Genomic DNA, 25129 nt, shown 5'->3' on the forward strand with positions numbered 1-25129 from the left:
CAGAATCAACAGCCAGAACTTCATCTTCTTGATGCATTTCTGGTTCAATGACCATGTCCTGCACTGCATCCACTTGTGCCAAATCTTCTATACCACCTAAGTCATCTTCAAGTGCTGCATTAAGATCAATTCCTTGAGCAGGTAGGAGGTCATTCAGTTTAAGAAAATCTTCATCAGGTTGGGGGGAGCAATGTTCTGTGCAATAGCCATAGGGACATTAACCACATTTGCATTAGCCTCAAATGTATTTGGTCCATCTTCCTGCTGATCAGGCCAAAGTCCCCAACCTACAACATCTTGAGGTTGCACACCTTCCGCAGCTTGGTTAACCTGATCTTGATCCATCTGCTGATCATTATTATCACCTTGATTATCGACATTGGGGCCTACACCAGGTTGGCCAAATCCAAAGAACTCAAAGAGATTTGGCTATAAGTCATCAGGCCCATTTGGTGGGTCATCCTCATCAGGCGGTCCTCCCCCCAAAAGAGTGGCCTGAAGGATTTCACACTGACAAGTCCAAGATCCACCCTCAAAATTTTCACCTTCTGAACACACACAATGAAACAAGGAACTTCAGTTAAATCTACCACACTTGCCTTCACAATGACTCTTGCCAAGTTACTGGGGGTCTCCCAGAAATCAATATTGTAACCAAGAAGCATTAATCAAACCTCATAATTCATGGTAGTGGTTCTATTATTCCAACCCTTATTATGTGGCTTGAAGCTGATATTGTAGTTACCATAGACATGTGGGCTATTGGCAACTAAGAAATCCCTATCATGGTAATAATTGAGGCGCACATAAGCTTTGCCAAAAGGACAAGGCTGAATAGAACGAAAACCACTTGTTTATGATTCCGGAGGAAATCATCAATCAACTCCCTAATAGATGCAAAAGAGACTTGCTCTGCTAGTAAAGGATCAATCGAGACAATGGCAACGTCATTGTTCCTTGCTATGGCCCCCGAGAACCACTCTACTCATGGGTTTTCTACCCTGAACCTCCACCCGATTGCAGTCTCGAGGCATGAAAGGAGCAGGATCAACAAAGCGGTAAGCCATGATCTCACCAGATTGCTGTGTAGCACACAGAATTGGGGGAGTCACTGTAGCATGAACTGAGGTTTTCTTGGTAGGCGATGTAGACACTGGCGGAGCTTCAGGAAACCACCAAGAATGCTGGAGGGTCTTCGATGGCGAGCCATGGTTGGAGGTAGAGATTGCGGTGGTGCATCAGGAGCAGGCTTCGAAGCCTGTCATGTAGAGGAAGGTCGAGTGGCGATCACAGGGGGTGCCCAAGAGCAACTGATGAAGCTGCCTAAAGGAAGTAAATATCGGTGAGCCTGAGGTAGAAGCCCCCTTTGTCAGTGACACTAGGTGCTGAAACCAGCCATTAGCCTTCATGAAAGAAGCTCCATCAAGGCTGGGGAAGGAAGGCTAGGTGTCCGATTGAGAGAGGCACAGAAATCGAGGCGGGAAACCTGCAATAGAGCGCAATATGCCCCAAGCGGAAGCAAGAGGTGCAGCCGACACTATTTGGACAACTGGGTCTGCTGTGTTTATTGGAAAGGCAATGGGCATGATGTTTTCGACCCATCCTCAAAATGGTCGTAGATGCAGGTTGACATGGAGGCTCATTAGTCCATTTAATGACAAATTTAAATCTAGATTGGAAACTCCCAAAAATGGAGAAAGATCAGTAAATGTTGCCTTCAAATTTGAAAAATATGTGTTCTTCGCTAAATATTGACCTGAAGGTGCACATTAATCCAGATTGCTCACAGAATTCCGTAAGAGATCATGAGAATTCAGACGACCAAACACACACAGACAAAATTGATTTCATCTTACCAATGGAATAGTGTTGCTTCCAAAGAGGGGAAGAATGTCCGATCGTGAAAATGATGCCAGAGCTTTCTTAGCTCTCTTTGGTCTCACTTCCACCCATTGGTAGTCAGGTGAATGATCAACGTTGACAACAACTTTGGCTTGAGACAAACCAGTTTCATTCCAGAGGTGGAAATGGAGCTTAAATGAAGTGCAAGAAAATGATTACAAAGCAAATATCATGAAAACCTAGTTTTGATGAGGCCACACAGAATTTAAAAACCCAATGATCAATTTCAACCACTGAAAGTAGATCAGACTCCCCTCCCAAAACTAAGGCTAAAATCATGCTGACTGATTCACTATCGAGTCTGAACTTAGATTGACTGAAGGAGGCAATCAGCCAGAAACTCGAAGCACCATCCGGAGAGGAGGAAGCTACCGTAGAGAAGAGAAGTTGTCGTACCTTAGCCGCAAAGAGAGCCCCATGCTTGAAATCCAAACAGGAAGGATCCATGTTTGAAAGCCCAACAGAACAAAGAGAGAGAACCACTGCGATCAGAACCAAAGGATACCGGTGAAGAGAAACCCAAAGAGCATGATGCAGAAGAGAGGAGGTGGCCGCTCCTGGTTGGTGTGACCGCCCGAGGAGAGGTGGCCGCTAGGACCGGCGTGGTCACCGGCAGGTGAGTGTGGGCTTGCGAGGCAGTCCAAGCTCAAAATTACTATGCAACACATATGAAGATTCATGCGGTGAGATACAACAATGTCATTTTTTTTGCTAAAAAGGTACAACAATGTCTTATTCTTGAGTAAGCACAAAAAAGGTACAACAATGTCTTATTCTTGAGTAAGCAGGGATGCATAATGCAACCCAATGGGACTTAATTCACAAGCCTTTCAGGATTTGACACTCTTATCACAATGACATGTGGGGTCATCTTGAGTCATTGACATGTGGGTCAGGGTGTCAAATTCTGAAAGGCTTGCGAATTGAGATCCAAATTCTGCAATTTCTCTTCCCGCATGTATTTTTCATGAGCACTTTCCATCTACACATGAAGAAGACATGAATAACCTTATTTCTTATGCAAGTCAAGTAGCAATATGCAAACTTATCAATATCCTCATTATATGACAATACGCTTGATCGGGCGCGGGGGCTCCAAGCGTCAGCGGCATGGGTGCACGCGTGGTGGCTCCGGCCACGCGTGGCAACATCCTTCCCTAGCATTGGCAACCACTACTGGCTCCTCCACCTCCACCTCTCACACCGCGGCAACGGCGTCTCAGCCCGCGGCAGCGGGCCTCCACATCCTCTTCGTGACGGTCCTCGACAACAACTCCCTTCTCTCCACCTTCCATGCCTCCCACTGCTCGTTCCTCCTCGCGCACCGTCTCCGCAGGGGCAGCAATGTCGCCGGCGTCACGGGCAATCTCGCTGGCCTCCTCGACTCCGGCCAAGGCACGCATATCGATGTGCACTACCTCGTCGTCCGCCTCAACAAATGCCAGTGTCGTGAGTTACGCCGTCAACGCCGGCGCCAAGATCTCACTCTCCTTCATCAACTCCAAACATTTTCCACTACTGCGCCGTGCGCTCCCTCGTCACCACTGGAGGCTGCGCCTGCCACCGCACCGTCCCATGGCCATGTATGTCTGCTAGTCGGCGCACTCCTCGAGACGCTCATCTGCAATGCAATGGCGACCCAGCCTCCCCGTTCCCGCTACTCATCATCGATGCGTGCCTCGACGCTCTCAGCGGGCATTGCTAATGACTACTCGCTGCAGCGGTTCGTGGCCACAGCCGGCGAGCAACTGGACCAAAATGCAGAATAATTTTATGCTAATCTCATTGGCCAAAATGGTTGTGATTGTTTTTTATTTGATGTAGCACAATTGTGCACTTGATTTGTTCATGACTGCATGAGTAAATACTTTAGACATAGAAGATGACAATTTTGGCAATGAAAATGTTTGAGATGGTTGATGTACCACATTTGGAATTTGTCCAGCCAACAAGTGAAGCTGTGCTGGTTGTTGTTTCAGTTATGCAATATTGTGTTTGTTCAAAGGAAATGAGAATATGGCAGAGGTTTTTGATGGGGAATGTTACAATATTTTTGATGTACATTTGCATATACAAAATAATATCTCCTTGCATGAAAAACATGTGAGAACACATTTAAAAAAATTGTCACAACAACAATAATGCCAAAATAGTATCCTTGCCAAACCGATATAACTTCTTTGAAAGGATCTTGATCACACGATATCGTAGCATAGAGGGGGGGGGGGTTTGAATAGGCTTTTCTTTAAATTTTAGCTCTTAACCCTGTTGGCACTGTCTGGACCGGTTAGACCGGTCTATGCAGACAGGCAGTCACCAATAGGGAAAAATCCCCTCTCGAGCTTGAACCTATACAAAACTTGTAGGATGTCTTCTGCAGGTTATTTATATCAGTAAACGTATTTCCCTGCACACAAATGAAGCACACCCAAGTAGATCGAGCGGAAGCACAATTCAAACTCAAGGACTATGATGCAAGGTAAGTAAAACAAACCGAAATAAAAATGATGCAAGAAAGACACGATGATTTATTTTACCGAAGTTCGGATTCACCCCGTACACCCACGTGTGAATCCTAGTCTCCGTTGAGGAAGTTTATGGTGACCCCAAGGTCAAGTTATCTCCTATCTCCACTATATGACCATGCGCCCTCGTGGCACACAATCGCTGCTGCAACAAACTTGCCGCTGCTCACCACAATCTTGGGAGCTAGCCAGCGACACCTAGCCGTCTAGGAGCCAATGCTCCAAGAGTAACAAATGCTTCGATCGAGTTGGCCGACGCAACCTCAAGTGCTCAAAAGCTAGAGCTCAATCTCTCTTCCTCAAAAGACTCGCAAGGATTAGATTCACTCAACCCAACTCAAGGATTCAACTTGAATCAAGCAACTCTCACAAGAGATGTTGGGGAGGACTCTCCATGTGCTCACAAGCTTCTCAAATGTGTTCTGAATGGAATGGCATCAGCACCTAATGGGTGAAGTCATGGGGTATAAATACCCCCTCTCATAAAATTAGCCGTTGCCCCTGTTAGTATTAGACCGGTCAGACCAGTCAGTTTTGAAAACTAGCCGTTGGGCACTTTCCTGCCTAGACCGGTCAGACCGGTCACGGTCCCACACTAGTTTTTCTATTTGTTAGTTCTCTTTCCGGCTAATCTCACTTGGGACTGTTTTGAGCACTTTTGGTATTGTCAAAACCACTGATGTTGCATCCCTCTTGATAGTACGACGTACTTATACTCAAGTGCACAAATAAAATATATCACTACCACAATCCTCACTTGAGCTTCACATTATGATCACGCCGATCTTTCTTCGATCAATACCATGAGGGCACAACATCTTCAATTCTTTGACCATACCTGCTTTGACCTGGTGACTTTGAATCTTGAATTGCATAGGAATGAAAACCAACATTGATTCACAAGTCACCTTCTTCACTTGAATAATGACACTCTTCAACATAGAGCTCTCCATGACTCTAGGATCTCCGGTCTTTAACCCATATCGGTTTCTTTGCTCCCCCCAAGCCGTCGCTTGCGTAGCCTCTTGAAACACGCCTCTCGGTCCCCTACCTTTATTCTAGCCGTCCATCTTGAACTCATGTTGATTTATGTCATGCATGAAATCTTCTTTATCAATTCGAATTCTCAATTCAATCTCATATGCAAGCTTTCCATTTTGAGATGTTATCTTTGCATAAACTCATGTATCATTCTCTTTTGCCTTGTTTGCTTCTTTTGTTAATCACCATTTATCACAAATGACAAGTTCTTTCATATTTGAGACTCCACAATTCAAGATGGGAATGGGCCGACCCGGCCCTGGCCTTGGACCCGGCCTTGGCCTTGGACCCGGCCCCATGGCCTCGAGGCCAATTCTAAGGGTCATGGGTCGACCCATTTCTCCTAAATGTTATGGCCTTGATGGCCCATTGGGTATTATGGGTCGACCCAAATATTTTTCTATAATCCAAACCATGTATACTATCAACACTTTTAGAAAAGATAAGATTCAAGATTAAAATATATCACAATAATATATTAAAATTGTTAGCAATGCATCAAATTAAATATGTTTACAAGCTATCCATGATTTTAATTTTATCCATTTTCACTTCCAACGTGTGATATTTTCTCACTATATTTTGAAGTATATAGAATCTAACAACTTATGACCAGTTGTATTTATTCAAAAGAATGAAGAAAACTAATAGATCAAATAAAAAAATTATTAATATGACAAGTGGGTCGACCCATAATAACCATTGGGTCAATAGGTTTCGGCCCTATTGACCCATTTTGGAGTTTAAGGTCCGCCCCTATAACCCATTGGCCCTATTCTTGTGGGTTGGGACAACTACCCAATGGGTCGACCCGACCCATTTCCATCCATACTCCACATATATGCATATGTCCATGTCTCATTCATTTTTCCTTGCTTGCTTCTTTTGTTAACAACATTCATCACAAATGATAAGTTCTTCCATATTTGAAGCTATGCATAAGCATATCACATCTCATTCACAAAATCTTTACTTGTCATTTTGAATCCCATTATAAATCGAACAAGTCTTCGCAAATATTAGAGTCTTCATTTCAACCATGAATACTTTGCTCTATCTTTTCCTTTCTCTTTGTTTTGCTTGTCACTTTGAATCCCATCATAGGTTTAACAAGTCTTAGCAAATATTAGAGTCTTCATATTTACCATGAATACCTTGCTCTATCTTTTCTGTTTTTATTTTGATTGTCACGTATATATAATGTCAATGGGATAAACACACTTGCTTGCAACACATGTGCCATCTCATTTAGTACCGATTTCTCAATTAAATTCCTGCTCATAATCTTAAGCAAACAAGTTAGTCCTTTAATCGTGTTGTCAATCAATACTCCAAAACCCACTAGGGGCCTAGATGTTTTCATTCTTGACAACAAAACATATTAATTTGATTTAGGGGCAAAACAGTCTTTTCATGTGCCACTTAACACCGTGCTTCAAATGGATCATAGTGTCATTTTAGGAACAAACTTTGAATTTCTGTAGAGGGCTAAGGAAGGAATTAGAAACTTTAGCAGTGTCAAATAGGAATTTTCACTTCAGCACACCGTCGCGATGTTGCGCCCGTCTAGATGCGGTAGGAGGGCGAGAGACATTACTAGCCAACCCCTTATCGAGAACCCTAGAGCGGAATGGGAGATAACTCCATAAGGAAAAAGTCTATTTAACCCCCCTAATTATTGATGGTGGACTACTTTACCCCCCAAACTATAAAACTGGATATTCTACTCCTTGGACTTTTAAAAACTGGTCAAATAACCCCCTCAAACCGTGTTATTGTAGCAAAACCACCATCCAAAACCACTTGAGGGGGTTATTTGACTGGTTTTCAAAAATTTAGGGGTAGAATATCTTATTTTATAGTTTGGGAGGGGTGAAGTAGTCCACTATCAATAATTGGGGAGGTTAAATAGACTTTTTCCACTCCATAAAAAGAGCGAGAGAGAAAGCTCGAGGAAGAGAGAGGTGGCGGGCGGGAGTGAACACTTGTTTAGGATGGTAATCCTAGCGGAAGAAGCCCCACTTATACGCGGGAGCCGTCCGGTTGGTTAAGGCCCTGTTTGGAACCGCTTAACTCAGATTTTAAGCGAAAAAGCCAAATAATCCTGCCAAACACTTCGATTATCAACCTGCTTATTTGGACCGTGATCGCAGAAAAATCCTCCCCACCACGGCGTTTCGAAACACGGCTCCAACCTCGCTTATCCGGAAACGCGCAGCTTTTCCCCTTCCAGCCCCTCTCCTCCCCCACGCATCTGAGCGCCGGCCCTCTCTTTCCTCCCTGCTTATTATCAGCCTCAGGGGTATAACAGTCATTTCATGCCCAGAATAGATAATCTACCAGCAATAATTAGGCTAGCCAAACACCCTGCTTATTCAGGCAGCAGATTCTCCAGATCGCAGCTTGTCAAATAGCCTGCTCAGCTTATAAGCGAGTTCCAGAAAAGCTCTCCCAAACAGAGCCTAAGCGAGGCCCGGCTTGTATTCAGCTGCAATAGCGGAGCCAGGCCACGACCTCAATTGCACAACGGAAACCAGACTAAGAGCATCTCCACCAGTCTCCCAATCCCCAATCCAACTACCGTATTAGGAGAGTAGATAGGAAATTAGTGCTCAATCAATCTCTCAAAATCTTCCCCTTTCTCCAATAGTTATTGGGACATCCCAATAATTCACCTCCTCTCTCCCTAAATAAAGGGGAAGTTGTGACTCTTCCAATAAGATAGTTGGATTGAGAGAAGTTTATTGGGAGACTGCAAAAGCAACTCACCTAATAATCCTAAAATTATTATTGAGACATCTTCCAATATCAGTTATTGAGAAAAGATTATTAGGAGACTGGTGGAGATACTCTAATAGGGATACACACCCAACCAAACATGGGCTACATAGTCTAGTACTGATGAAGCGTGGTTGGGGTTCTTCTACACCCAAGTTGGGCTCGGTCGCGGTCGGTTTCAGAAGCGGCGAATCAAACAGCTCGGTCGTCCAGTCTCTGCTTACCCGCCCCCAAAACTCGCCGCCCTCCCTCTGACCCTCCTCGGCCGCCTCCGCCGAAGCGCGAGACCCGCACACCTCGGCTCCCCGGCGGGAACCAGGTACTGGTCTCCCTTGGTTTTGGTAAGCCCTACCCTCGATCGGTCCCGCGCTTCCCTGAGCTCAAGCAACCTCGAATATTCCTACGTGTTTTTCAGTTTGTTTATTGGTTTCAATGTTGATTTTGCCTGCCTCGCTGATTTCAGGTGTGCCCGTGCTCGAATTAGACACGGATTCGTGCTCCCGAGTCCCAATCCCCGCCCGACCAAGCAGGGCCGTGGGGTGGGCTCTGGAATGGACGAAGCTGCAGATTCCGACGCGCTGCGTCGTCGGGTCGAGGAGCTACAGCGAGGTAATCTCCGGTCCTCGGTATTATTTAGTTGCAATGTTTTGCGTTCTAGGTTGCCTTTGTTGCTTTGGTAATTGGTAGTGTATTAGTGTCAGTTTCTTCGCTCTTGCTTCGTTGTGCCGTTGTGGTATGGTGGATGTTTGCGTTAAGGCTGGACTACTCTGTCTCATGTGGTCAATGCAAAATTCTTTTGGCGCTCCTTCAGACCACATGATATTATGTTATATAGGTTCTTGACCGATGTCATTTCATTTTAGGAAGCTGCTGATTGAATTGATTCCTTCAGCGAAGGGAAATTGCATTTCGATACTGCAAACCTTAGTCAATACTGAAGCAGTAGTGGGAAAAGGCATTAGAAAGATTATCATGCTAAATGTCAAAGTTACTGAGGAGATTGTTTGTGTGTGCCAATTTGCTGCATGTAATTAAAGGATATTTGTTATGTGTTTGTCGTTGATTATGGTTTGGGAGCTATGTTTGTATGTGAGAAGTACAAATACACATTGGAATTGGACTACAATAATAGACAATGAAAACGTTGAGGCTTGACATAATCCATGCCATTCTTTTGAATGAACGACACAAGATACTGCACATTACTATTGATAGAGCAGAAAAATTCGTGTCATGTCTCTTGGATACTTGTTTATAAATTTGAATCCAGAATTAGGTAACATTTGTGGTTTAGACTTAATTCCTCCCTCCCACAATTCAAAAAATCCTGTTATAGCGGAAGCAGTGAATGCACTCGCATGGCTGTAACATCACATCATGATGTGCTTTCCTTAATTTCTGGGAATAATTGACCCTAAGTCCAGCTTCCACTGTCGCCTTTTGTCAGAGGAAAAAACTCTTGTATTGAACCAGCAAATTTTTCTTAACTTCCAAAATTCTCTACCATCCTAGTATTAGTTACCTTTTGCACCACTTAATCTGACTGGGCCGTTTTCAAGAAAAATATTACATTGAAGCAATTTTCTTTCTTTCTTTCTTTTTGCAATGGCATATCATTTAGTTTCTTACTTGAGTGCATTATTTAATTATGTTATACTTGCTATAACTATATACATTGTTAACTTATCTATATGACTCTGAACAGAAAAGGATGAAAAACAGAATGCTTTGGAAGTATTAATACGTCGTGTTGAAGGGCTACAATATGGTAAATTCTGTATTCTACTTGTATCTGCTGATGTCGATCAACCTTCATTGATAATACTTCATTAAGTAGTCTAGGCCTAGTCCAAGTGGAAAAAAATAGCTTTCTTGATTGCAGCAAACATGGATTTTTTGAAGTGCAAGGTTACTTGTTGTGCCAACAGATTTTGGTATGTATGATGATTTGTACTGCTAGAATACCTTTAGTAATCATTACAATGGTCAAATTTTTTAGAATCTATGATCTTTTCCTCTTGAACCTAAGGTTCTGAGTTCTGAATCTCTGTCATTATGATTGCTTTTGAAGTTGTTTGTGGTGCTTAGTTAGTCATTTTTGTTTTCCTTTTCATTTGCATCTCTCTGGTTCCCCATTAAAATAATGTAGGATATGAAGCTCCACTTTCATAGTCTTGTTGCTTCTGGTACCATATTATGTCATGAGATCTTGTCCTTCAGAAGTCATCTTCTCAAAAGAACCAAGTATTGTTCTACCATACCTTCTTGGAATATGCTGCAAATCTAAGCGCTCTTGCTAGTTTAGCATATTTGTGGGGCTAATTTGTTTTTTTTTGTCAAGAAACCTAGTTAGCTTGTGTGGGTAACTGTTAGTTAAGCCTTGCGTTGTAGATAGACTTGCATGTTTCCCTTTTCTATTATGCATGTGCACGAGCACCGACTTTGTGTGGTCGCCGTGCGTGTAGGAGGTAGTGGCAGCAAGAATAGCTCGCGCATGAACCTGGGCGACTGGGTCTGGCTGGACGACGCGGACGTGGGGATGGACACGTCGTGAGCACGGCGTACGGCCGGCCGCCAGGACCTTTGCTTGTAATTCACATATAAAAGGAGAATAGATCAGAAAACGCTGCGGTCTTTGGGCAGCAGCAAAACTCGTTCCCTTTCGTTCCAAGTGTTCGCGTGTGTTCTTGAGTTCTTCGTCTCTGCAGCCGAGCTCCTGCTCTCGCCGGCGGCGATCAACGCCGGCCTAGAGCTGACAGTAACAACCTGAGCTTGCCTTTGCTAATTGGCTTCTGTTCCTCATAAATTTGCTATCAATATTTTTTTGAATAATTAGGATACGAAAATGAATTTGGTGATTCAAAAAATTACCCCCTTTTCTCTTTTTCTGTAGAAATGGATGAAAAAGTGGATCTTGTTGAAGTGTTAACTCGTCGAGTTGAAGAACTCCAGCGAGGTATGCACCCACATCTTTGGTACACAAGATTGTCATTTGTATTTATTTTGCTAATCAATCCTATCATACTGCTTTTTTGGTGTTTATTATATCAGTTCTCTGTAGACCAACTTGGCATCCTGTAGTTTAGTTTCAGTACTGTCGTTTTCCGTTTGAAATAGTTTGATTTAGGCGCCTCATTTAATCGTTTTACTAGTTGTTAAGAGTCTTTTCGTTTAATAATATTCTTGTGGCACAGGCATGTGCTGATAGATACTTTGCTTGCAGAACGTGATGAGCTCAGAAAAGATATTGAGCAATTGTGTATGCAACAAGCTGGTCCTGGTTATGTTTCTGTTGCAACTCGAATGCTTTCTCAGAGGTGCTTCCATATCCATATCTAATTTTAACAGTTCATTTGTAGTGCACAAAAAGCAAATTTTTTGTTGTTGTAACTTTTCAGGACAGCCGCTTTGGAACAGGATGTTGAGAACCTCCAGAAGAAGTTAAATGGTTGCTTAAGAGAGAATCAAAATTTACAAGAGGAGCTTGCTGAAGCCTATCGAGTTAAGGTGTGCTACTTCTCTCTCCTTATTATTGTTTAAAGGTGCCTTTATTTTTTCCTTCTGTTTTCTCATTCTGTGGTTTACTTAAATTTCAGAGCCAGCTTGCTGAGTTACATGGTGCTGAGCTATCAAAGGTTTCCTACTTTGACCCAAAAACAACTGGCTGTTTCGTCTAGTATGAACTATAACTTTTGGCAGTAATGATCATTACTGTGGCAGTCCTGATTTTGTTTTGATCCTCTGTCATTATCTATGGGCAAAGAGTAACAGGGTGTGGACGTGTGCTTAAAAAAAAAAACTAGTTCAGTGACAACTGACAATAAAAGATCACAGCTTCAGTACTATGCCTCTGAATGCACCTTTAATTCTTACAGTATATAAAAATTACACAGTTCTTTATGACCACTAAAAGGTCTCATTGTTCACTTATGACCATACCTTTGGCTACCACCAGCATTTTTGTTTCATTTTCCTCCCCAAAGTAGTTTACAAAATGCCATTTTTACCCTTTGAGTGAGTAGGTCGTCCCAGTGGAATGCCATTTTTGTCCATCTTGGATCTTGAGAGGCTCTCCTTACTGGTTCATGTTACTTGCTGTGCACAAACATAGTTTCTTCATTAGGGATGCAAGATTCTGAAGTAATAAGTGATACTATTCTAGTGTATGCATTCAGTGGAAAAAATGGAGATTTAATGAGTATGGGCTTCTGGTAGAAGGATAGGATATACTTATGCTTGGACCTGCCTGGAGTTACAAGTTTTTGATTTGTATACCATAGCTCTGTGGTTCAGGGAATGAGGCCAAATAATAGTACAGATTGAGATAGAGATGCTCGGACCTCTGCACATACTTCTGTTTTCTTTTTTAGAAATTAGCACTAGGAAATTGTAATGAGATAGATAGCAGAAGCATCATTTTCGTATGTAGAAATTAAGATTTTTTTAGAATTAGCAAATTAACAATTAAAAAAGTTTTTGTGTTTGCTTGAGACTCCTTTCATATATATTCTGGCTTACTATTGACATGTCCTTCTTTCCTGTAATAACAATGCAGAACAAGGATCTAGAAAAGCAAGTAAGGTTTTTCCAGTGCAGTGTTGCTCAAGCGTTTTCTGAACGGGACAGTTCATTAATGGAGGTTCTTTCTAGTTTACTTAATAAGCCAAATATAAATGTTGTGTACATGAATTCTGTTTTCTGTTGGAATTTGGGAATCACATATTATTATTTTGAAATTTCTAGTGTGAGAAAGCGAAAGAGCGGGAGGAAGCAATTTTGAAAAAGTTTGCTGACTTTGAGGAAAGGTTTGTCGCATAGCTGTTCACTTATATACGACAATTGTTTATATAACTTAGTGGCATGGACTCGAGGACCTTAATCATACTGGTTTTGTGGATGTTATAAGATGGCAATATTTCGATCTTTACTTTCACTGAGTTCTCAGGTGGTTGATGTACTACTAATGTTTCAGTGGCTGATTACATATTCTCGATTTTACGGGATTCATTGTTTATAGTGTATAGTAGGCGGTAGCTGGAAGAGAGAGGATATGAGAGAATAATAGCTTGTATTCCTCCAACCCTAGAAGGGTGAGTATATATAGTATCTACACATGGGCCTCTAGATGGGCCTCTAAACACATGGGCTCAATATACTCCAACACCCCCCCGCAGTCTGAACTACCGGCGCAGCGGTGTTCAAGACTGGACAACAAGAAAGCTAACACCCCCCGCAGTCTGAACAACCGACGCAGCGGTGTTCAAGACTGGACAAGATGAGAGTACAAGTAGAATACAAAGGGCTAATACCCCCCGCAGCCACAGCTAGCCACCAGCTACGTTGAGGCTGGATCGAAACTCCGAGAAGGTCGACGAGGGCAGCCCCTTGGTGAAGATGTCAGCAAACTGGGAGGTAGTCGGGACATGGAGTACCCGAACATCGCCGATGGCGACTCTGTCGCGCACGAAGTGTAGGTCGATCTCCACGTGCTTCGTCCGTTGATGCTGGACGGGGTTGGTGGAGATATACACGGCGCTGACGTTGTCGCAGTAGACGAGCGTGCTCTTGGTGAGCGGGCTGTGGAGCTCCGCCAAGAGCTGTCGTAGCCAGGACGCCTCCGCCACGCCGTTAGCGACAGCCCGGTACTCCGCCTCAGCACTGGAGCGGGAGACAACCGGCTGCCGCTTGGACGACCAGGAGACCAGGTTGCCGCCCAGAAAGACGGCGTAGCCGGAAGTTGAGCGACGAGTGTCCGGGCAGCCAGCCCAGTCAGCGTCGGTGTAGACTACCAGCTCAGCAGAGGTCGAGCGGTGAAGCACCAGGCCGAGGTCCACAGTGCCACGGATGTACCGGAGGAGACGCTTCAGCGCAGCAAGGTGTGACTCCCTGGGAGCATGCATATGGAGACAGACCTGCTGAACAGCGTAGGTGAGGTCCGGCCTGGTGAAGGTGAGGTACTGCAAAGCGCCGGCCAGACTCCGGTAGGCAGTAGGATCAGCCACCAGATCACCCAGATCAGCAGACAGCTTCGCCTGAGTGTCGACAGGAGTGGAGCAGGGCTTGCAATCAGTCATCCCAGCCCGCTCCAGGATATCGAGGGCGTACTGCTGCTGGTGAAGGAGAAGACCAGACGGGTGAGGCTCAACAGTGACGCCCAAGAAGTGGTGGAGCTGTCCGAGATCCTTCATAGCGAACTCCTGCTGTAGAGAGGAGATGACACTCTGAAGTAACTGCTGACTGGAGGCTGTGAGCACAATGTCGTCGACGTATAGCAGCAGATATGCAGTCTCATCCCCACGGCGGTAGACGAAGAGAGACGTGTCAGACTTGGCCTCGGTGAATCCCAATGTCAGCAAGAACGTGGCGAACCGAGAGTACCAAGCCCGAGGAGCCTGCTTCAGACCATAGATAGACTTGTTGAGCCGGCAGACCATATCCGGACGACTCGAGTCTACAAATCCCGCTGGCTGAGAGCAGTAGACAGTCTCTGACAAGGTGCCGTGAAGTAACACATTCTTCATGTCCAGCTGGTGCACTGGCCAAGAGCGCGAGAGCGCAAGCGAGAGGACCGTGCGCACCGTAGCGGGCTTCACAACCGGGCTGTAGGTCTCATCATAGTCCACACCAGGCCGCTGAATGAACCCCCGAAGAACCCAGCGAGCCTTGTATCGCTCCAGTGTGCCATCAGCCCGACGCTTATGCGTCCAGATCCACTTGCCAGTCACCACATTGCAACCAGACGGACGCGGCACGAGGTCCCACGTCTGGTTCACAAGAAGAGCCGTGTACTCTTCTTCCATCGCGCGACGCCAGTGAGGATCCGCCAAGACGTCACGGACAGAGGATGGGACCGGAGAGACCCACAGCTCTCCCTCAGTGGCGGAGAGAGTCGCGGCGGGGATGGCTCCGGTGGCGGCGTTGCAGGAGTCTCCGGAGCAGGAGGTGGCGCCGGTGTCGACGCTGAACGTCGCCGGTACACCTGCACCAGCTCAGCGTACCACTGCGACGCCGAACCCGGCGCCGAGCGACGCCGGTACACCTGCACCGGCTGAGCGTACCGCTCAGGTGCAGGGGAAAGCACCGGGGCCGCGCGTGGCGCAGTGGGAGACACCGGGACCGTGCGCGGCACGACCGAAGGTCCGGGGGCCGCGCGTGGCGCGACCGCGGGCACCGGGGCCGCGCGCGGCGCAGCATTGATCCCCGGAAGCGGTGCCGGTACGCCGGGAAAACCTGCAGGAAAAGGACAGACAGGTAACGGTGGCTGAACCACCGGGTCAGTCGGAAAAAGAGACGCCGGCTCGGGATCAGAAGAAGGTGTGGAGGAGTAGGGGAAATCCGACTCGTCGAAGACGACGTGTCGGGAGATCAGAACGCGGCGAGAGGTGAGGTCAAAGCATCGGTACCCCTTGTGGTCAGGGGAGTACCCGAGGAACACACAACGAGTCGAGCGGGGCGCCAGCTTGTGAGAAGCGGTGGTGGAGGTGTTAGGGTAACACGCACACTCAAAGACCCGAAGGTGGTCGTAGCGAGGAGGGGTACCGAAAAGAGCGTGGTGTGGAGTGGGAGCAGGAGAAGCAGTGGACGGAAGGCGGTTGAGCAGGTAGGTGGCGGTGTGGAGGCTCTCAGCCCAGAAGTGCGGGGGGAGAGAAGCCTGGAACAAAAGGGTGCGCACGACGTCGTTCGTCGTGCGAATTATCTGCTCAGCCTTGCCGTTCTGAGGAGAGGTATACGGACAAGACATACGCAGTTGAACACCCCGAGAGAGGAAGAAAGAACGGGAGGTGGAGTTGTCGAACTCCCGCCCGTTGTCACACTGGACGGCCTTAACGGTGAGGCCGAACTGAGTGGACACCCAGGCAAAGAAGTGGAGGAGGGTGGTGAAGGTCTCAGACTTGGCGCGCAAAGGAAACGTCCAAGAGTAGTGCGAGAAGTCATCGACCACCACCAGATAGTACTTATAACCAGAAAGGCTAAGTACAGGAGAGGTCCACAGGTCACAGTGAACAAGGTCAAATGCATGCGCCGCATGCGAAGAAGAAAAAGGGAGCCGAACATGACGACCGAGCTGGCACGCATGGCAGAGGGGCTCAGCAGGAGCCCAAGTACCAGGAACATCGGCACTATGACTGAGCTGAGCCAGAACGTCGCGGCCAGGGTGACCAAGACGGCGATGCCAGGTGGTGGAAGACGGCGTCGCGGCAAAAGCGGCAGACCAAGACGGCCAGGGCGAAGAAGGCGAGAGTGGTGCAGCGGAAGAAGGAAGGCGAAGGGTGTAAAGGGGCCCCGTGCTGTCACACCGGAGTAGCGGACGCCGGGAGGCAGAATCCTTTACAGTGAGGCCAGAAGAATCAAACTCGATGGAACAAGAATTGTTAGCTGTAAACTGACGAATGGAAAGAAGGTTATGAACCATCTGAGGAGCCACCAGGACATTGGGAAGACGCAAAGAGCCAGGAGCAGAACCCACGGCGGTGACAGGAAGGCAAGACCCATCACCAACCATGATGGAAGAAGGACAAGAGGGGTTTGGGGGTCGGACAGAAGAGAGGATACCGGCATGTGGAGTGGTGTGGAAGGAGGCACCCGAGTCAGCGATCCACTCGGTGCTGACCGGCTGCGTCCGACCCATGGCGCTGAAGGACGGCGCCAGTGCGGCCTGGTCCCACCCCCCAGGCCAGGTCGACTGCTGGCTGGGTGGAGCTGGCGGGAGCCAGAACGGCGCGAACAGAGGGGCAGTAGTGGCGAGCATGGCCGCCGGCTGGGGCTGAGGACGAGGGCACACCCCCTGCGCGGCGAGCGCGACGGCCTGCGCAGCGGCGAGAGAGGCAGCAGCCCGCGTGGGGTCCCTGTGCGTGACGGCCTGCGCGGCGGGCGCAACGGCCTGCGCGGCAGCAATGGAGGCGGCGGCTCGCGCGGCCTGCGCAGCGTGCGCGGCGGGCGCGACTGCGGCCACAAAGGCAGCGGCTGCGGCGTGCGTGGCGCGGCCCGCGCCCTGGAGCAGAGGAGGCGCCTGGGCGGCGGCCTGGAACAGAGGAGGGGCGGCCCCCACGCTCAGGAACATAGGAGCGGCGGCAGAGGCCGTGGATCCAGCGCCAGGGGCAGCGCCACGCCGTCAGCAGAGGCGGCGTCGGCGGCCCAGGGTGTGGCGGCGGCAGGCCAGGGGGCGGAGGCCCACGGGGAAGGCGGCCCTGGCGGCGGTGGTGCGTCCTGGGGCCACGGCCGCGCCGCGGGGGGCATCCCGGGCGCAGGCCAAGGAAGGAAGGAGGGAGTAGCAGCGCCGTGGGCGGCGGCTGCAGCGGCGGTCCCCGCGCCAGCCGCGGCGGCGGCAGCGGCGAGCGACTGCTGCAGCAGTCCCATGGCCCCGACGGCCCCCACGCCATGGGCCCCGCGCTCGCGCCCGCAGGGGCGGCAGCAGGGGCAACAGTCGCTGCAGGGGCGGTGGGGGAGGCTGTATCAGCGCTCGGACGGGCCGGGGGCGTGGCCTGGGCGGCCCGGGCGGCGGCGGCAGGCAACAAGGCGACGGCAGCCGTGGCGCGTGCCGCGTCTGCGGCACCCACGACGGCCACCGGAGGCAGTGGCGGCCCGTGGGGAGGTGTGGAAGATGGGCCAGGGTGCGGCGGCACGTTGGGTCCCGGCCCAGGAAGGGGCGGCCCATCAGGCGCACCCCCAGCAGCCTGGGCAGCCCCCTTCGCGCCCTCATACGCGCAGGGTGGAGTCCGCCAGAGGCGCAGGGCAGAGGAGCGGTCCGCGTTCACGGGCGCGGCGGCGACCAAGGGCGCGGCGATGGCGACCTCGGCGGCGCGAGGAGCAGCGGCGCCAGCGGCCTCCGCACCCCCCGCGGCGGCGGCAGTGGCCGGATCTGGCGCGGGCGCGCGGCCCTCTGCTGTCCCAGCGGCAGTAGCAGCCTCGGCGGCCGCCGCGGCCCCTGTGCCAGCGGCGGCGGCTGCGGCTGCGGGGTCGGGCAGCGGCGACAGGGCCGCAAGAACGGCGGCGGGAGAGGGCTGCGCCGGCCTTATTTGCGGCCAGGAGGTCGGCGCAGTCGGAGCAGAGGAAGAGGGCAGGGAAGAGAGGGGAGGGAAGGAGGAGAAAGGGGGCGGCGGCGCCGGCTGCAGGCCGGCCATGGCGGCGGCGGCGGCTACAGTAGCCGCGCCCAGGAAACCCTAACTGATACCATGTAAGAGAGAGGATAGGAGAGAATAATAGCTTGTATTCCTCAAACCCTAGAAGGGTGGGTATATATAGTATCTACACATGGGCCTCTAGATGGGCCTCTAAACACATGGGCTCAATATACTCCAATAGTAGCCACTATCAATAATGGATGGTACTCAAAACACACCTGCAACTCTATTGAAAAGAATAGATAACATGACATTTTTGAGCTTTTTTGAACTAAAACATGATGGTTCTTGGTTCATTTGCTGTATTTTCTAGTTTATCCTGTATTTGGCACTTAGTTTTTTTTAGCTAAGGATGCAAATATCATGATAGTTACTGATTGGCAGGAAGAGAGAATATCAATCTGCAATTGACGATCAGAAACACTTAAATGATGACTTGCAGAGGAAATTAACAGAACTGAAGTCACAGACAGAATCTTCCTTGAAAGTAAGTAATTTTATGGATTGCCAGTACGATCAATAGGAATTTGTGTAATGTCACCTATCATTCTGCATTGATGGAACTCTAGAATCTATTCTAAGTTCCTAATGGTTAATAATTACTCTCTCCAGTCACAATAGAGTAATGTTATGGATAGCAATCAACATATCGACATTTCGATCATCAATTAGTACATAATGATTGAACATGTACAAGTGGTATGAGTAGAGTTGGCTCAGAGTGTAGTTTCATAATCATACTATGTTACTAGTGTCAATAATATTATAGTACAAACTAGTTGTCAAATTTCTGTCTGACACTGTGTTGATGTCCAAGACATCACTATTTTGTGGCTGGAATGAGTACAATTTACAACCATTCATTACTTTGGTTGTCCTAAGATCAGCATTCTTGGATTTTGTGTGTTTTTTTAACTTTAAGGTAGGGCGGGAGGGTTCCTGTGTACCTTTATTGGCACAACAATGATATAGATCCTGGGAAGTTTGACAAAGTTTGAACTATATACTATTTTTTTTTGCAAGTGCATATGCATATGTTGCCTTATTGGTAATTTGGTACATTTCTGAAAACTCCTCAATTGCTGTGTCCACGCTGTATTTATATGTATTGATTATTGTGAACTTAATGAACTCCTGACTATATAAGAAATCCTTTACCTACCTATTTCATCTACATGGTTGTTTATTTTCTATTATATCCCTTACAGTCTGTTGTAATTTTCTAATTTATAGCTATTTTCGGTCCTTTTCCAGCTAGAAGCTGATGTTTGATTCTCTTTCAGGTTATTTTAAAATTCTATGACCTTCGTTGCAGAGACTGTGAATGTCCTTCAAACATTACTGTTGAAGAGAAGTGTTCGATCCTTCTAGATGATTCTGCTGATAATTGGAGTTTTAGCTCCGATGGTGGAACCTCAACTTTGAAGTACATTGTAAACCTTAAACCCTTTATCCATTATAAAGATCAATTCTTGTTCAGTTGTGTTATTTTAATTTCTTTCACTCTTCTTGCACAATACATATTATCTGTGATACTAAACATCATATTGCATTGTTGTTTAATCTTATTCTGGGAACCTATGAAATGCCCAAGTTAGGAATGATGAAACTTTGCTGTCAGCTATTTCAGGACTTATGCAGTTGTGCTCTGAATTCCAGCTTCTCATGTGATATACTGCTCCATACATGGATGCAAACTACCTGTGTTATCGATGATTCTCATAAATCTAGTTTTAACCTCCCATGTGTTCTCCAGCTAAGTCCTAGTCCATTCAGATTTTCGTGTCATCTTTGACCAAATTCTGCCATGTACTTGTTGTAATTCAACATGATTGACAGACTCTAATCAGTAATTTGTTCTCGAGTACTGCTATACCGCTCTTAAAGTTTTGGTGACTTTCTGTTTATTGAGAATTTTCATGTTGAGCAGTGCTAAACCAAAGTGGTTTGCATACTACTGATGCATAAGCTGTTTTCCCTTTAATTCATTTAACATTTTTTTTTTGTCTAGGCATCTCTAGAAGAGGAGAAAGAGTCACTTAAAGCTAAAATGGCAAAGCTTCAAAGCAATCTAAGGATGGTAAGATAAGCTTGGAAGTGATAAGACAAGTTTTTTTTTTGTTCGCTGGAAGCTATTAACTTCGGTTGTGCAGGGCCTTGAAATTGAACAGCATTTGCAAAGAAATGCAAGAATATTAGAGAAAAGACAGGTACAATTGTGAAATGTTATATTGTTCTTTCTCATGGCTTCTTTAATTTGTACAGTTTATTTGGGAGTGCAGGCACTGTATGATCGATTTCTGAGAAGTGGATTGTCAGAACTTCAAAAGTTCTGCAAATATCAAAGGGCTGAAATCATGAAAACATTAGAAGAAGAATCCTCACAGCTGATCAAACTTGTTGCAGAAATTCAAGATAAGCTAAGTGAAATTTGCATCAACACTGAAGTTAGTGAACACCCTGGTGACGTAATGCAATGTTGTGACAGCAGTTGTAAAGATGTGCATGTTGCTACAGATATCAGTCCTAGCACTTTCACAAGCCCTAAGGTTTGTTTATGTAAACAGTTTGCTTTCTTTTCCCTGAACATTTAACCTGAGCCTCTTTCTATGATTACAGGCTACAGAAACATACTTTCTGAGGACATTGACAAATTGCTCTATATGACATAATCAAATCTTCCCTTAATCGTGAGCTTTAAGTCACTAAATGCTAGCAATCTGAATAGATCACTTTAAATGTGTTTGACATTCAAAACTGTCACAGTATTGCTCTAATCAGAGGAAATGTATGGAAATAGGATGTCTTAGCATCATGAGATGCTAACTCTGTAAAAACTGATAAGTGATGACATTTTCCTTTAAGACATGTTTTCTAGTCAAATCAAATTAACTGAAAACTATGTCAACATGAAACTCCACTTTTGCAGTGGGATCTACATGTCAGGCTGGTTCAGTTCATTAGGACTTAATTGATGGATGGATTAAGGTGCTACAAACATTTCAAATTTTGTGGATCAAATTTTTAGAAATAATCCTTGTGATTAGCTTACTTATCTAGTATTAGACTAGTTTGGTTACTATAAGTTAGCTTCGTGTTCTTCGTTTGGTCAGCAAGGTAAGTCCTTAGTCAACAAGGTAAGTCCTTTGGTCAACAAGTCCTTAGCCAGCAAGTCTAGCAGTTGCCTTGGACAGCAAGTAGGATTGTTAGGTCTTCACTATATATATGTACCCATATGCAATCTAAAGAAGTAAGCCTTTTGCTTCAAAAGAACCAAACCTCTCCTCTCAGCTCCTGCAGTCCCAAAACGGAGCTGTGTGCTGCCTAAACACTCCCTGTTTCCCTTCCTGCTCATCCTATAGTTGCTGCTACTCCAGCACAAATGTATGTTTTTAAGGCTTCCGTTGAATATTTTAAAGTTTTGGAGCCCATTGTGAAAGTAGTTTAATCAGAATGCCTTTACTACAATTGTGTTTAACTAAACAAACTGTTAGTTTGACCACATCAGTTATCACAAAGCGCGTTTGAGAAATTGCATCTGTTGTTTGCATCTTTGGAAGCAAGTTATAAGCTCACTTGACATGATGGGGACATGAAGAAAGAAAGTGGATGAAGATTTGAATCTTTTTTAGCTCTTTTCTGGGAAATATTTCACTAGTGTTTCAAGGATTGAAATTATATGAAACTGCTCTAAATACTGAGGGATCAGGGTTCTGATATATACCTTACATAGTGTATTCTCCTTTGCTTTTTTTTTGAGAAACGCTTCTTCTGATGGATAATTACAGTTCATTTTGGTTGCATATGATGCAGAATGATTCTCCTGCCGATTCTAATTCCATATCATTTGATGAATCTAAAGCACTAGCACAAGCCTTACAGGAGAAGGTACAGCTTCTCTCCGCTCCAGTGATTCTTTTTGCTTTTCGTCATCGTGAGTCAATTTGTGATAGGCCTGCTTAACGTTTTTCAATTTTTATTATTGAAGTTCTGGTGGATTTTTTTCCCATTAGATTGAATAATCTTATATTGTGGTGGTGCCGTTTACAGATGGAAGCACTTATGCTCTTCTCACAGGAACAAGAAAGATACCTATTAGAGAAACAGAAAGACCAAATTGTTATTGAGGATCTTCAGAAGAAGTTATCTCAAGTAGTACCTATACACTTTTTTTTTGAAGTTACTTTTCAAATACAATGTACATATTTTGAGTGTTCTAAATTGTGTATGTGTGTTTATTTCAAAAAAAAAATTGTGTATGTGTGGCGTGTTCTCATCTGACATTGCCACAAAGTTGATAGCTCATACCATTACTTTTTTGTATATCTTCACCCCTAGCTGTTGAAAAAGGAAAACTGAACCATATGATTATTTTCGAGAATATGGACAAAAATGGCTCGAGTTATTTTTGAATTTGGACTTTTCTTGGGGTAATTCATCAATGATGTTTTGAGCTAGAGTAACAATTATTTATGAAAGTATGGACAGAAATGACGTGAATTATTTTTGAATTTGGATTTTTCATGGGAAAATTCATCAATGATGTTTTGAACTAGACTAACTACATTGCTTATACTGGTTATTTGTCAATAGTATCATCCTTGATTGAAGTATTCCACATATTTGTCGGTAGTGAGTATCTGTTGCATATCGGCATGTAATGTTGGATGGATGTGTCTCTTGACTTACCTTTTGTATACAGGTTAAAGAGGAAAAGGTGAAGGTCCTGATGGAATTAGCTAAACTTAAAGAAGAATATCTGCAGTTGAAGGGGTAAGTATTTCTGCAGTAAATAATCATAATAAACTACTTTTTTTATTGGGGGTAACATGACCACAACATTACCATTATAAAAAGGTTGATGTTTATGAAGGGCCCTTGTAGAAATTAACATACTAAAAACAGACTCTTGGATGAAAAAAAATGTACACCATATTCATATTGCATCAAATGGTTGATCGCTGCAGTTCCTGTAGTTGAGATGGACTGTTGATCATGCCAGAACCATTCTTGTGTTCAGTTTAATGTCTGGTACAGGCGTGACACATATGTCGGCATCAGAAGCTGACATGTAAATATTTAGTATAATTTCTGTGGTCTAAATTTAAATGCTATTATTATAACTCTACTACCTTTTATGCTCAGCAGCTCTGCTGTGAAGGAAGGTCATGGTACTGGTAATTCATCAAAAGCCATTCCTGGGCATGACCAACAAGGGATGCTGAAAACTATGCTGAAGAGGACGTCCTTAAGACACTGGATGAGAAGCAGTAATATTGGACATGGGAGCTCTGATGGAAATGATCATACAGTTTGCAAAGAGCACTTAGTGGATATTGCAAGGTTTGTGAAAGAGATATATCGTTCTACTTTCATACAACCTGTATTTTTAATGGGCTTAGAGCAACTCCAAGAGACTATATTCATCCTAATTGTTAGAAATAGAGATTTTGATAGAAAAATAGCCTCCAAGAGCTTCTCTAAGTGGTTATCTAAATATAACCATCATCTATTCCGGATTTCTCGCTAGCCAAAATAGACAGAAAATGGCTCTCTAGAGTGTAAACAAAATATGGAAAAGCTGTTGGAGAGTGAAGATATATAGAGAGCGATTTTTAAGTACATGATTCTTCAAATGATGATTTAGAGAGTGAAATTTACAAATACTCTTGGAGATGCTCTTACCATTGATTGTTAATAAGCTGCAATGGAGAAAATATAAAGTCACAACATTAGACACTATCACAGATCTCCAAAAAAACATTTTGCAATATATTTGTAAAATCTAAAAAAAATTGTAGAAGTTTGTATAGGCTCCATTTGGATGTCGATATTGGAGGGTACGGTGTTGAATTGGGTTTAATACCAAATCAACCATGGTATTGAAATGGGTCACGATTCAAATTCAGTTGTTTGGATGACCGTAGAATTGGCTTTTGGAATCCTGGAAAGAATCAAAATTGGATTCATGTTTGGATGTATAGAAACTGAGTGTAGCAGAGATGCAGATGTTACGGTGGTTTTGCGGGCACACAAGGAGGGATAGTGTTAGACAGATGATATGAGAGAATAATGGCTTGTATTCCTCCAAACCCTAGAAGGGTGGGATATATAGATCCTATACATGGGCCTCTAGATGGGCCTCTATACATGGGCTCACATATACACAAACAACCCCCCGCAGTCTGAACTACTGGCGCAGCGGTGTTCAAGACTGGACAACAAGAAAGCCAACAGCCCCCCGCAGTCTGAACTACCGGCGCAGCGGTGTTCAAGACTGGACAAGAAGAGAGTACAAATAGAGTACAAAGGGCAAATACCCCCCGCAGCCACATCTAGCCACCGGCTACGTTGGGCTGGAGCGAAACTCCGAGAAGGTCGAGGAGGACAGTCCCTTGGTGAAGATGTCAGCAAACTAGGAGGTAGTCGGGACATGGAGTACCCGAACATCGCCGATGGCGACTCTGTCGCGCACGAAGTGTAAGTCGATCTCCACATGCTTCGTTCGCTGATGCTGGACGGGGTTGGTGGAGAGATACACGGCGCTGACGTTGTCGCAGTAGACGAGCGTGCTCTTGACAAGCGGGCTGTGGAGCTCCGCCAAGAGCTGTCGTAGCCAGGACGCCTCCGCCATGCCGTTAGCGACATCCCGGTACTCCGCCTCAGCACTGGAGCGGGAGACAACCGGCTGCCGCTTGGACGACCAGGAGACCAGGTTGCCGCCCAGGAAGACGGCGTAGCCGGAAGTGGAGCGACGAGTGT

The 25129-nt window shown here is 45.9% G+C and overlaps 1 protein-coding gene across 6 annotated transcripts in view; it reads left to right on the forward strand.

Moving 5' to 3' along the window:
* The first annotated feature begins 8409 nt into the window (after positions 1–8409).
* Positions 8410–25129, forward strand: part of LOC120687489 (paramyosin-like) — a 34280-nt gene continuing 17560 nt past the window's right edge. For 2 of the 6 annotated variants that reach the window (XM_039969499.1, XM_039969504.1), the window contains exons 1-18: positions 8411–8587; positions 8710–8855; positions 9952–10014; positions 11140–11202; positions 11470–11563; positions 11645–11753; positions 11843–11881; positions 12802–12885; positions 12990–13051; positions 18752–18854; positions 19651–19800; positions 20379–20447; positions 20521–20577; positions 20650–20916; positions 22181–22255; positions 22418–22519; positions 23070–23140; positions 23513–23710. In XM_039969499.1, the coding sequence (XP_039825433.1) occupies positions 8798–8855; positions 9952–10014; positions 11140–11202; positions 11470–11563; positions 11645–11753; positions 11843–11881; positions 12802–12885; positions 12990–13051; positions 18752–18854; positions 19651–19800; positions 20379–20447; positions 20521–20577; positions 20650–20916; positions 22181–22255; positions 22418–22519; positions 23070–23140; positions 23513–23710 (1664 nt within the window). In that variant the 5' untranslated portion in view covers positions 8411–8587; positions 8710–8797. Of the gene's footprint in view, positions 8588–8709; positions 8856–9951; positions 10015–11139; positions 11203–11469; positions 11564–11644; positions 11754–11842; positions 11882–12801; positions 12886–12989; positions 13052–18751; positions 18855–19650; positions 19801–20378; positions 20448–20520; positions 20578–20649; positions 20917–22180; positions 22256–22417; positions 22520–23069; positions 23141–23512; positions 23711–25129 lie in introns of all 6 variants that reach the window. The other 4 variants (XM_039969500.1, XM_039969501.1, XM_039969502.1 and 1 more) reach the window with 4 other exon arrangements.

Source organism: Panicum virgatum, chromosome 9N (assembly GCF_016808335.1).
Source record: "Panicum virgatum strain AP13 chromosome 9N, P.virgatum_v5, whole genome shotgun sequence".
Classification (NCBI taxonomy): Eukaryota; Viridiplantae; Streptophyta; class Magnoliopsida; order Poales; family Poaceae; genus Panicum; species Panicum virgatum.